Source organism: Telopea speciosissima, chromosome 2 (assembly GCF_018873765.1).
Source record: "Telopea speciosissima isolate NSW1024214 ecotype Mountain lineage chromosome 2, Tspe_v1, whole genome shotgun sequence".
NCBI classification, from domain to species: domain Eukaryota; kingdom Viridiplantae; phylum Streptophyta; class Magnoliopsida; order Proteales; family Proteaceae; genus Telopea; species Telopea speciosissima.
In genome coordinates, this window is record NC_057917.1 from 66828395 (window position 1) to 66841388 (window position 12994).

At 38.5% G+C, this 12994-nt stretch overlaps 1 protein-coding gene across 1 annotated transcript; it reads left to right on the plus strand.

Moving 5' to 3' along the window:
- The first annotated feature begins 6347 nt into the window (after positions 1-6347).
- Positions 6348-6824, plus strand: LOC122652047 (protein AGENET DOMAIN (AGD)-CONTAINING P1-like). Its single transcript, XM_043845690.1, has one exon. It carries the CDS (start codon positions 6402-6404, stop codon positions 6816-6818), a length of 417 nt encoding a protein of 138 aa, XP_043701625.1. The 5' UTR covers positions 6348-6401; the 3' UTR covers positions 6819-6824.
- Positions 6825-12994: the final 6170 nt, after the last annotated feature.

The window sequence follows — 12994 nt, forward strand, 5'->3', positions numbered from 1 at the left end:
CTCCCTACCCCGCAATGGCAGGAACCTTGTGCATTGGATATGCTTTTTTTTTTTTTTTTTTGAAAGCCTGTTCTTATACCCATTTACCAGAAATTTGGGCTGTTATTAGAGGTTTCTTACGACAACCCGTCCCAGGGACTTTGCCCATACAAATGAATTAGCAAAGACATTTAGAACATACCCATTGGGCCCGATGGGCTCAAAAGTCCTAATCACATGTGGATATTAAAAAGCAATTGGGCCTGAAACTGAGAGCAAGCGAGATCCACGAGCCCTAAAAAGGCTCATCCCGAAGTAACCCAATTTTAAACCGCTTGCAACTTGCAAAATAATCTACCACTTGAAGAGATATTGCATAGTTTTAGACACATTTCTTAAACTGGTTCTTAATTCACTGGTGTTTTTGGAGAAACAGCCAACCAGGTATCAATGGGCTCGCGTATCCCACCATGGTTGTCCTTCCGAAAACCATTAATTGGAAATTCAATGGATTCAAGCCCATGATTAAAAACAAGGCCCACAGCCCATAAGGATATATAGTATCGTTCTCACATGGCTAATTGATGGCCTGGGTATGCCAAATGCATGGGCTGGGCCGTACTAGAGCCCGTCATGCACCTACCTACCTTTTCTTACTATTGGATATAGCAAAAAAGGTTGGATCAATATGAGGCCATAAATTGAATGGAATAGAGATTATTTCAAACCAACACCTCTGGTTGGTGCATGTTTGGCTAGTTTACAACATGCACCTAGTTTAGTAGATAAATAAACAAACGGTTCGACCATTGGCAAGGCTGTTGGTTAGACCATTAGGTGGGAGAGAGAGAGGAAAGATGTGTAATTATATTTCTACCCCCTACCTGAACTCGATCATACTATATATAAACAGCCACACCAACCAAACAAAATCTTGCTTGATATGTATGTAGGAGTGTCCAATTTCTCTACTATTTATGAGGAATTGTTCTAAGAAACAATTTTAGGGTTGGAAATAGAAATAGATTGGTTGTGAGATTATAGAATAGATTATGAAATGATAAATGGTTTGTTATTCTAATTCCCAAAATGGGTTCTATATTCTTTTTCCTTTTCAGGACAAATTACCATGCCATCTGAAAGGGAGAGATTGAAAAAGGTTAGCAATCCCATGAGTCTATCTCTCTCCTCCCCATATGAAAAGACACCACACTTTGGTACTTTCTCCTATTCTGATCATGTGGGGCCCATTTAAGACAGAAAACCAGTTCCCAATAAATAATGAGCCCACATGGGTACTTTTCTCCTATTATGATCATGTGGGCTTCATTTAGATCTCATTGATGTACCGTGTAAATTCCTTTTTATACAGGTGTCAAGGAAAATATAACTCATAGAGCGAAAAGAAGGAAAGAGTTTCCCTTAGAATTATTAGGCCGATAAGAGGGAAAGATAGGAAATTTATATTCTTTTTTAATTTTACTTCTAAAACTAATAGGGCTTAAAAATCAAAGAGGGGACTTTTTTAGAGAAAGACAACTATATGTATGAAATTATGGGATTGGTTATGTTCAAAAAGAAATCTTAGCATGACAGTATGACAGAGAAACTTCCTCCAAATACTTAGGGTTGGCCAAACAAATCCTGCCCATCCATTTAACTCTATGTAGGATATACTGTATAATTAGACATAAAGCATGATTGGAGCATTCTTTAATATAATTTCAATATTTGAATAAGAAATATTATATTGTGTTTATTTTAGTTGTGGGGTTTCTTTTTCATAAAATCATTATCTAGATGCTATTATCTAGATAAAATCATTATTTATATGTCTATTGCATGATGAATATATATCCATATATTTTCTTATATAGACTGGACTATTTAATTGTCGTACGTATCCGTAAATGTTTTATTGTTGTTCCCGAACTGACTATGGGTCGTATTTAAGAGTGATGATTCACCAGAACAATGCCTTTGTGGTGATTCATTGCTTGAACTATCGATCCAAGGTTTGCTTTGGTGTTTTGCATTGCTCCAATGCTCATGGACTTGGTCAGTGGATCAAGTCCCGTTGGTGGGACCTTTAGTCACAAAACTATTATGTACTCTTTACTTATTTTTCAAGAAATGTGTGGCCTTCTTAAGCCCCCATTATGGTCCCTTTGTGGATCCCCTGTATGGGGCTAGATAGTAAACGGAGTGATCCATCACATAATATCCATACAAACAAAGTCAGTGTTACGCGATCGGCCCCACAGGATTAATTAACAACAGGTTGTATTGCACCTCAAATCTTGTTGGGGTGAGAGAGAGAATTGTGGCTACCAACAATGAAGTTCTTGGGCCAAATCAAGTGTTTATAGACATTGTAGCCGCCATTTCTCACATTAGCTCACATAACAGTTCAGAGAGAGGAGAGAGGAGACAATATTGGGTGGTTGAATTCTTTTAAGGGAAAAGGAAAGCATTCGCAGCTGTTGTGCATATTCTTTTATATTTTTTTCAAATAACAAACAATGAGACCCACATTGACACTTTTTTCTAGTATTATGATCATGTGGACTCTATATGGACGATACTATTCTTTAAACCTCATTGATTTAGCATCCAGATTCCTTCTTACATTAGTGTGGTGGGAAACAATCATACTTATTTTAAATAGTGATTAAATGTCAAGAAGAGGTTTGGCTTATTTATGAATGACGAATTTGTATTCTTTTCTATCTTTTACTTTTAAAAATAAAAGGGCCTAAAAATTATATTAAACTTCCAAGGAGATAGAAATAGACCCACAAATAGAAATCAAAATCAAAATAAATGTGGTTAATCCAATTAACCAGATACATCGATCAATTAGAAATGAATGTACAAATCCATTTGAAACTAGATGAATTGAAACATATTAAGAACTATCAATTATGGAGTAATTAACATAACTTAATATTTATAAACAGAACCAACTTAACTAACAGATTAAGACTGATAAATAAAAACCAATTGATCGTGTAAGAACTACCAAATCACTATTCATGTAGCCAGTTGTTTTTTTATCTCCTTTTTTTTTTTGTCGTTTTAATATGATAAATGATTTTTATTAATGAGAGTAATAGTGTCATTTTATATGTATAATCGAACATGACAATAACACATTTTGATAATGATGCAATGATACATCACTTTCAAATTATTTTTTAGTTCTAAATATATTTACTAGGTAGGTGCCAAAATTTAAATACATCTTTTTTTTTTTATAAGATTTAAATAACCGATAGAACATAGAAGTGGCATCCCCACACTCCCAAATTATATGGTTATAGTCATACATATAATCATTCTTTTTTCAACCTCTTTATTTTTTTGTAAACAAACCAAACACACCCTTCCGTAGCAAATAGAAGGTTAATGCGAGAGGAAAATCGAAACGTTTCTCCATCAACACTCAACAGCACAACTTGCTATTTTCAACCGCAAGTCCAACTTCGACTATAACTTTGGCTCTAAGGAACTTTTAAACACTACCCCTCCATGGTTAGGAGTTAAAGGTTCTATAAAACCAGGCCTTTGCACTAATTTGATCTGATTCTTGAAGATTTCTGCGGCCTTTTTCTCTCTCTCTCTCTCTCTCTCTCTCTGAAGATCGCAAGCATCAAACACACTGATGGAGAAGGAGAAGAAGGCATATAGAACTGGTGATTTGGTTGAAGTTTGTAGCAACGAGGAAGGTTTCAAAGGTTCCTACTACGCCTCAACTGTTCTCGCAGCGGGAAAGACTAAGGTTCTGGTAGAATATCAGACTCTATTAACTCCAGATGAATCGAGCTTACTGAGAGAGGTCGTCCAGTACAAAGAAGTAAGACCTCGCCCACCTGAGATTAAACCCTCTACTTTCCGTGTCTCTGACGAAATCGATGTCCATGACAACGAAGGATGGTGGGTTGGAAAGATCACCTCCATACAGGGTTTGAAGTACTCTGTTTATTTCTCAAGTTCTGATGACGAGATTACATATCCGTTTTTTCGATTGAGGGTTCATCAGGAATGGAAGAATGGCAAATGGGTTCCTTCCCTTTCCCGTTCCCGTTCTCGTTCCCGTTCCCACCATTCAAAGGTTGTTACCCTTTTTTTTTTCTGATCTCTTTAGTAAGAAGTTCCTTTCTTTTCCCTTTTCTCTCTCCCTGGTTTATTACTGAAACTGGGTCTCTTTGCCCTTTTTATTCTTGCTGCTCTAAAAACCTTTTTTTATGTTTAGGATACATGTTTGATTTGATTCTGAAACTCTCAGGCCTTGAAACGATCATACTTCAGTAAGACTGTAAGAGTGAGGAAGAAGCGATGGGATGTTTTTGTCAAGCTGAATGTAGTTGTGTTTGTTCTTCAATTCTGTGTAAGAAAATAAGAAATAGGTTTCTTAATTTCTGTTTTTCATGGTCTGTTCGGTTGTAAACTGGTAATGCACCTAATCTGCAACTTTTTTCACTGCATCAGTATATCAATTCTTTAGCCAATCGGCGGTGAGTTTTAGCCGTAAAGGACGGAAGTCGAGATAAGAGCCACCATAGGAGGAGGCAAAAATCTTTTGTGGGCTAAATTTGTAAATATCTTGATATTCTGGGTCATTGGTTTAAACTACACTCCACTCGGGATGCTTACAACCCTGCGTTCTGCAGCGCTTTTGTAGTAGTACTAAGGTCTGGTTTGGTATGATGTCTATTTCTATTTCATGAGGTGATTTTTATTTCAAAAATTGTTTAGTTTGATATTTGCACCTGATTTCAGTGAAATAGAAATTCTGAAATAATCAATGAGCTTTTTTATTTTTTTTACTTCTCGTAGTCAAAGGCTTCTTTTGGATTGTAGGCTGCCTTTCCAGCCAAGGTAGGCTGGAGTTGTTCTATCGATTAGCTCTCATCAATCGTGTTAACGAGCAGGTGGTAGGTTTACTGAGGAGGGGGATTGCATACGCATTCACATAGGATAAGAATATAGTAAAAATTATTTTGAAATTGAAATTTATTTCACTTTTGCTCTTTAACGAGCACATGATTAGTTTTTTTTTTTGTTTTTTTTGATAAACATGATTAATTTGACGATAAAGCAGTAATTTCATGTTAAAAATAAAACACTACGACCTTCCTCTCCTAATGTTCTCACCACTACCAAGTCGTGTCACTGCCACTACCTTCTTGCCACCACCACCACTACCTCCAAAAAAAATACAAAGGTGTTGACTATTACATGCAATCTTTGCATAGTCAAATGTGTTTAAGCCAAAGGTCTTGTTGAACCCGTAAAAGAAATTATGTTATTTGATTGTGTTTGATCATATTTAGTGAAAAGTCCTAGAAGGTGCCTCTTGATAGTGGGTGTAGACATTAGCTGAACCATTCTAAATTACTTATGTCAACCATTATCTCTTCCTTTTTCACAATTCGCTTCTATCACTCTCTATTTACTTTACAACAAATTTCTTTTGAGTTTTCAAGTTTCTTCTATAGAGAAATTTTTATTGTCCATACATTGTTGTTAATTACTTAATTCTCCTTCTCTTGGGTTTTCTCAAATTTCCATTGGAACTGTCATAGAGTCATTTGTATTTAGTGGGTCTTTACATCTTAAGTGAAGACTCTCTATTTGTTCCCTCTCTCTCTTTCCCCGAGGAGGTGAAGTGAACAAAAAGTTCTGAATCTCTTCTTGTGCCATGAGGGGAAGATGCACCAAACAATTTGTCCATGCTTTCAATCGTTGCAAACGCGTGCTAAGGGTGTCAATTTAGAACCAGACCAACTAACTAAACTCTTTAGGACGAAATAGGCTGAAATGATTTCTACTTTAATTGATTCTATTTAACAAAAGAGAAAAGAATGCTATATGGTCGCGTGGTTAGCCCACAAAGATACTACCCCTCTTGAAATAAAAAAATCACATCTATGTTGATGCTTCTATGTACACTCTCATTGCCCTCACTGGTGGAGGTGCTACATGATCAAAAATTGATCTCTTGCCGTTTACAGAAATGTAGTGCAAAAATCATTCAAAATAATTTCATAAATTGAAATCCCTCCCATAAAAATATATATTGAAATCATACCAAAAGAGTTTTTATAGTAATGAGTTAATATTCTATCCTAATCCAACCACTCAACTTCCTATTTAGAAATTACAACTGTAGTCCAACTTCCAAGTTCCAACTATGACTTCGACTTTTTTCCAATAAAAAAACACTCCACCTCCCTTTGAGGGTTTAGGAGTTAAAAGGAGTAAGGACAGACTTCAGTGTACGTCTTAACGGAAATGGAAAGGGGTTTCATTTCTTCAATCCTGATTCTATGAAACCAGATCCTCACAAATAACTTTGATCTGATTCCTGGAGATCTTTGCAATCTTTTCTCTCAAGATCGCTAGCATCAAACACACTAATGGCGAAAGCATATCGAACCGGTGATTTTGTTGAAATATGTAGCAACGATGAAGGTTTCTTGGGTTCCTACTTCGCCGCGAAGGTTCTCGCAGTAGGAAAGACGAAGCTTCTGGTAGAATATGAGACACTATTAACCCCTGATGAGTCGGGTTTGTTAAAAGAGATCGTACATTACAGAGAAGTTAGGCCTCGTCCACCTGAGATTCCAGTCTCTGCTTTCCGTGTCTTTGAAGAAGTCGATGCTTATGACAATGAAGGGTGGTGGGTTGGAAGAATCACTTCTGTACAGGACTCCAACAAGTACTCTGTTTATTTCTCTCATTCTCGAGAGAATAATACATACCCGTTTTTTCGGTTGAGGGTTCATCAGGACTGGAAGAATGGCAAATGGGTTTCTCCTCGTTCCCATCGTTGAAAGGTTAAAAGGGTTGTTGCCTATTTCTAAACCTGCTCCGTCGTTTCAAGAAGAAGTTTCTTTCTTTTTCCCTGTGTTTGATGGTGTTCTTGTTTGGGGTTTTGCTGTTTTTGTAAGGTTGCACTTAGGATACGAGATACGTTTCTTTCCTGTTTTCTTGGTCTGTTAATAGGGTTTCTTTCCTGTTCTCATGCTCTGTTCAGTTGTGAACTTGTAATGCAGCAGCTAATCTGTAACTTTCTTCTCTTACTTCTTCTTCGTTTTTTGGTTATATTCTCTCGTATTAAATTGTTGGCTAATTAATCGGCTGTGGGATTTACCTTTGACGGAGGGAAGTCGGGAAGAGCCACCACCGAAGGGAAAAATTTTTGCTGCTACGCCCAAGGGAGATGAAAATTATCTCTTTTGGGCTAAATTTGTAAATATTGTGATATTCAAGGTCACTGATAAAATTACCCGCCACGCGAAATGTTTGACAACTTCTAGTCTCTCCGTACCTACAAGCAAAATTGAGAATCAAAATCAAGCTTTGATTTTGATCCAATTCGACTGAAAACGATGGTCCTGTAAAGGATAGTTTTGTGTTGGATGAAAAACAGAAGACGTTTGGGAAAAAGATTCCTGACAAGGCTGTGTGCAGGCTGCACCCAGATACAGAACTGTGCGAAATGGAATGATCCAAATCCCAGACCAGCACCCTCGCTGGGCCCCTCAAACAACGGGGTGTCAATTTGGAGCCTCACATGTTTTTAAGTATCGGTTTCCGTACTGGTTTTGAACCTTGCCGATACTCTATTGGTGAGATGGTACGCACAAGAGATAAATCTGTTAAAAAAATCTATTTTTAAAGGAGGATCAGGAGTAAATTTGTCCAATACAGCTGATCTTTGTCCATACCGATCCAATACTGTATCGATTTTTTATTTAACTAATACCCATTCCAATAACATGCACCAAAACCATGGAGGTTCAACTGAAAAGCCCAAAAATAGTGACCACCAACTTTAGTTATAATATATAATGTCATGTCTTGCATCCCCATTGGTGTCACCTACTAGCTTGTCGTAACGTTGCTCCATTACAGCTTAGTAGTCGCAGGCAATCATTTCGCCCCCACCTCTATGTCTGGGCATAGGGTGCACACTCCCACCTCACCCCTGGGAGAATTTTCTTCAAGATTTATGTATTAAGGGAGAGGGTTCTTGAAAGGCATCATGACCCCTACCCTAACATGGGAGTCAATAGGAACATGCACAGCAGCATCAATAGGAATGAAATTTGTGCTTTTCATAAGGGTGGATGATCATTTTACGCTCCTATGTGTCTAGGCACAGGGCCACATTGCCTTTCCGATGTAGGAAAACTTTGTCATTTTAGTAATGCCTCGACCTCAATTAACCCTTTTTGGACATCAAAGAAATCAGATGGGGAAACCCTCTAACAAGGAATAGACTATTGACTTCATTCGTACTAATACTTTTTCCCCATTGAATTTTAGATGCTTGTTGCAGGTTGAAGTTTCTTTTTATTAATGAAATTTGATTCTATCAGGGGGAAAAAAATAAAAATTTTGCAAGCATTATAAAAAAGGCAAAAGATTTCTTCACCAGTGGAGTGATGCAGCTATAAGCCAGTAGATGATTGCAAAGAGAGCATGGTTTGATGTATCGGTCACAAATCGGCTGTATCTGGATCAGTATCGCCATAGATTGATCTCTATACATGGTCGATCCCGTTTCAGTGGAATGGTAAGAATTGGCGGTAAAATTGTTTTAAAAACATTTTTTTTTAATGAAAACAAAGGGCAAAACCATCTAATCGGGTCTGATCCGTATTTGTATTGTATCGGTTTCTAAGGTGACAAATCCTTGATCTGATACCATGCACTTAAACCATGGACCAGAGGAATCGTTATCCCCTCCAATTCGCTACCCGCTCCGATTCCTCACATAGGAGTGGAAATGGCCAGTCTACCCCCTGCTCGAACACACTGCCTAAGGTGGGGTAGGATGGTCATTTCCACTCCTATATGAGGAATTGGAGGAAATTAGAGCGGACAGCGAATTGGAGGTGATAATTATTCGACCAGAGACATCATCCCTGCCCAAATTCTACATGTTCGAATAGTTGGACTGGGCTGGCTGTTATAATTAAGGGTTGTTGGGCTTGAGCCAGCTCAACTGTGGGCTTGGGTTTGGTTATGGTAAAAGAAATGTAAGTTAGGGATGGACCTCTATCCGTTGCTATAACTGGAACGTTGTTGTGCGCATCGTGCGGTGTAACAATGGCCATGTGTGCACAGTGGCCCCACTGTGCACACATGGCTATTGTTGTGCGCATCGTGTGGTGCAGCAGCGGCCATGTGTGCACAGTGGTGTTCCAGTTACAGCAGCAGATAAAAATTCGCTGGGATGGGTGCCATGAACCTCGCCCAAAATTGTTGTCCTGCCAATATAACTAATATATTTTTTTTTTGGGTAGAGAACTCAACTCTAACTACTTTTTTTTTTTTGGTAAGAAGGAAACTATTGATTGAAAGAAAACCAACACTCAGTGTCTTGATTACAAAGATCAAGCAACCAAGGAGAGGAGATTGGCCATGAAGTCCTACAAGGAACGGACTTGGCTCTCCGGGCCAAGGAGTCAGCAATGCTGTTAGTCTCCCTGGAAACAAAGTGAAAAGAACAAACTACAAAATAAGAAGCTAGCTGTTTAATATCAAGAATGATATTAAGCACCTCAACCTGGGGAAGAGGAGTAGGAGAGTTGATGTAGCCAATTAACTCCTTACAATCCGATTCAACAGTTAGATGATCCAAGCAATCTGCAATCCTTTGAAAGAGACCCTCCCTTATTGCCAGAGCTTCCCCTTGGAGAGCAGAGTCACAAGCAATAGGCTCCGAGATAGCTGCAATAGGCATACCCCTACAATCCCTGATAATGAAACCGATGCCTCCTTTGTGGTAACTCAACTCTAACTACGGTTGTTAAAAGATTTGGATTTTCATCCAAAACTGGTTCGATTATATCCTTTCACTACAGTTTTGATCCAAGCCGATGATAAAGAGCTATCCAAAAGTAGTAACCAAATCAAATGTTGGTAGTGGGCCATGATCTGACTAAAATCAAATAAATATCTATATTATAATACGTACATTGGAATTTATTGGAATTTAAGGGAGAGGGTTCCCTGAACAAGAGACATGGGGGTATCACATCAATGAAGAGAGATGAAATGGTTTCATAAATAATGGGATAGAGAGGTAATTTTATGTGAGGAGGAAAGATATAAAAAGAAGGTGCTAGCATACCCTCCACTAGCGGCTCAAATAACCTTATCCATAATCTAATTTAGGGAAAAATATTCTTGTCAGGTTGCATGCAGCAGTCTGTGCCCAAGCACAGACCGTGCAAAATGACCCTCGGCCCCTAAAACCAAAATATCCCATCCACGTAGATCCCTTTGTGTGTGCTCTCATTGGTCCTCGCGCTTGTATATGGATTATGCACCCTGACAACAATCTTCTGCCTTTTAATTTATTAGATATAAACTTCTTGGGAAAATAATCGTCATGCCACCAGAGTACTATTTTCCTCTCACGTGTGGTTCTTTATTATTTGCTTTTTTCTGCTTTAACAATGTGGGCACCATGTGAATGATACCGTTCTCCACATTGTTATTGGTATGGCGTACAAATTTCATCCACATTGACGTCATGGGGAAGCCTCTCCCATAATTTTTGTTATATTAATTTTAAAATTTGACTAGAGAAAATAATCGCCACGAGACACCAGAGTACTATTTTCCTCTCACATTGGGTTATTTATTATTTTTTCTCTCTTGCTCTAATAATGTGGGCACTAAGTGGATGATACAGTTCTCATCGTTATTATTGGTATGGCATGTAGATTTCCTCCACACTAACGTCATGGGGAACCCTCTCCCATAATTTGTGTTATACTAATTTTAAAATTTGACGAGAAATGAGATTAATTTCATGCATGAGTTGATAAGTTGGCCAACCCAAGTTACATAATACAGGCAAGAGTGTGTAAAGCAAATCATGTGGAACACACGTACACTATAAACTATAAACCGTACATAGTGAAAGCAAAGAAGAGTATTGAGGAATAGTCCGACATCGGGTGTGTGTGTATGGTGTGAGTATTGAGGACAACGTACGATGCACTCAACTAGTCCTTATTCATCCCCGATGAAGGAGTGAACGCAAGGAAAAATTCTCTCTTCTAGTTTTCTGCCCGGTTCAGTTCCCCAATTCCTTTAATAGGGGATGGTGGACCCTATCCAGGACAGAATTTTTGGATAGGGGTAGGATGATCATTCTAGTCCCCCTTGTTAGAGGAACTGGCCGGGCTGAGAATTGGAGGTGATAAAGATCCTTAACGCAATTGGGGTGCCAGGTGCCCACATCCCACAAGCCACAAGTTCGGTTAGAGAAGATTTGAGTTCGGATCAGCTCCATTTACTCTCCGCATATTGTGCTAAGCCAACACTTAGCCAACTGAAAATCGGCAATCTCCTCTTCAAACCTGCAATGTTTTTTGGGGATGATGGTGGAACCATTATTATCTTCTTCAACCCCTCCCTTCTTCTCCTTCGCGAACACCACCACCACCGCCCCCGTTTTACCTATAGGGCCCAAAGGGCTTGCCAACCCACTTTTACAGATTTCTGACACTCTTGCCGCCGCACTTTCGGAAGAGTACCAATCCTCAAGGGTCTTTTAAAAATTTTCCATATTTGTTGGACTTTCTAGGGGATTTTCTCTCTTGCAGGAGGTTTTCAATCTCTTCTCTGGATTTCAGGCTTTCTTTAGAGCTCGGGGGTGTTTGAAAAGTACTTGGAGTACTAAGGTGTGAAGAAATAAGAAGGGTAACGCCCTATTTATAGGTTTCATTGGGTAGGGGTACTTTGGGTATTATAAAATAAGTGACACCACTAGAGGAGACTTGGCACTACTGCCAGGTAACCCTTGGTGGCACCACAATAGGTTGCCATGTGGCACTCTATAGTTGACCGATAAATTGCTTTTTGGGGTTGAACTTCAGACAGCGCTTCCAACGTATCCAATCGTCAGATTTTGATGCAAAAATCAACCATATTTTTTTTTTAAGAAAATATAATCACACAAACAACACACCAATCCCAAAAGAAAATCAATCACATTTGACCGGGAACACAATTGAAGCTGCACTTGAAGCCGGAGATCTGCTGGATAGATATTTTGAAGAAATGATGGTCAAACAGTGTTATATTTGCACCAAAGTCTAGGCTTAGCATTATTATGATAAAAACAAGTATAACTGTAAGTTTTCATTAAATTCTGATAATGTTTAGGCATCCAAGCCACCCCAAGGGTAAAATAATCATTTTTTTCGTAGAACAATCTTGATAGTTGGGAGTAATGTTCGGGTTCAAATCATCAATAGCAAGAGCCCTTACAAGGCGACAAAATTCAATATCGTTATACTAATGAGAAAGATAGGGAAAAGGGCCACTTGAATCTTTCAAGTGAGAGAGAGGAGCTTGAAATGACAACTTAGGATGTTTTCTCCTATTTCTATTTTAGGAGAAAGTTTTCCTCCACAATCTATCGTAATTAATACTTACCCCCAAATGAAACGTGAAAATGCCCCTATCTTCATAATGAACCTTATCCCATCCCATTAATGTCCAATGAGAATGAATGTCTTGTTTGGGGTGGGTGAAGGGAGACTGTCTCCTTTGTTTTATGTGTTGGAAATGAACCAAGAGAATCCATTGATAATCAATTCCTACAAATAAAGTTGGAGGATATTTTATGAGAATGTATTAACTCCAACCCTAGGTTGGATGAGTCGATACAGTCCCCATGTGGGGAGGGAATACGGTTGTCCAGTTGCTCTTATAGGGAGGCAGAAATGATGACTTAACTTTACTCGGGCAATGTGTTCAGGCAAGAGGTTAGGTCATCATTTTCGACCCCCTATGAGAGGAACTGGACAACAGATAGAAAACCGAAATAGATAATAATCCCATAAGACCCACACCTCCTACAATGATGAAATCCAAATTCAAGTTAGAGCAACACAAAAGACTCGAAGTCGAGCCTTGGAGTTTAAACTACCTCCACTTAAAAAAAATAAATAAATATAAATAAAGAAGACAACTAGTT

What these genes read in the sequence shown, in the direction of transcription:
- LOC122652047 (XM_043845690.1), top strand. Translation starts at nt 6,402, where the DNA reads ATGGCGAAAGCATATCGAACCGGTGATTTTGTTGAAATATGTAGCAAC.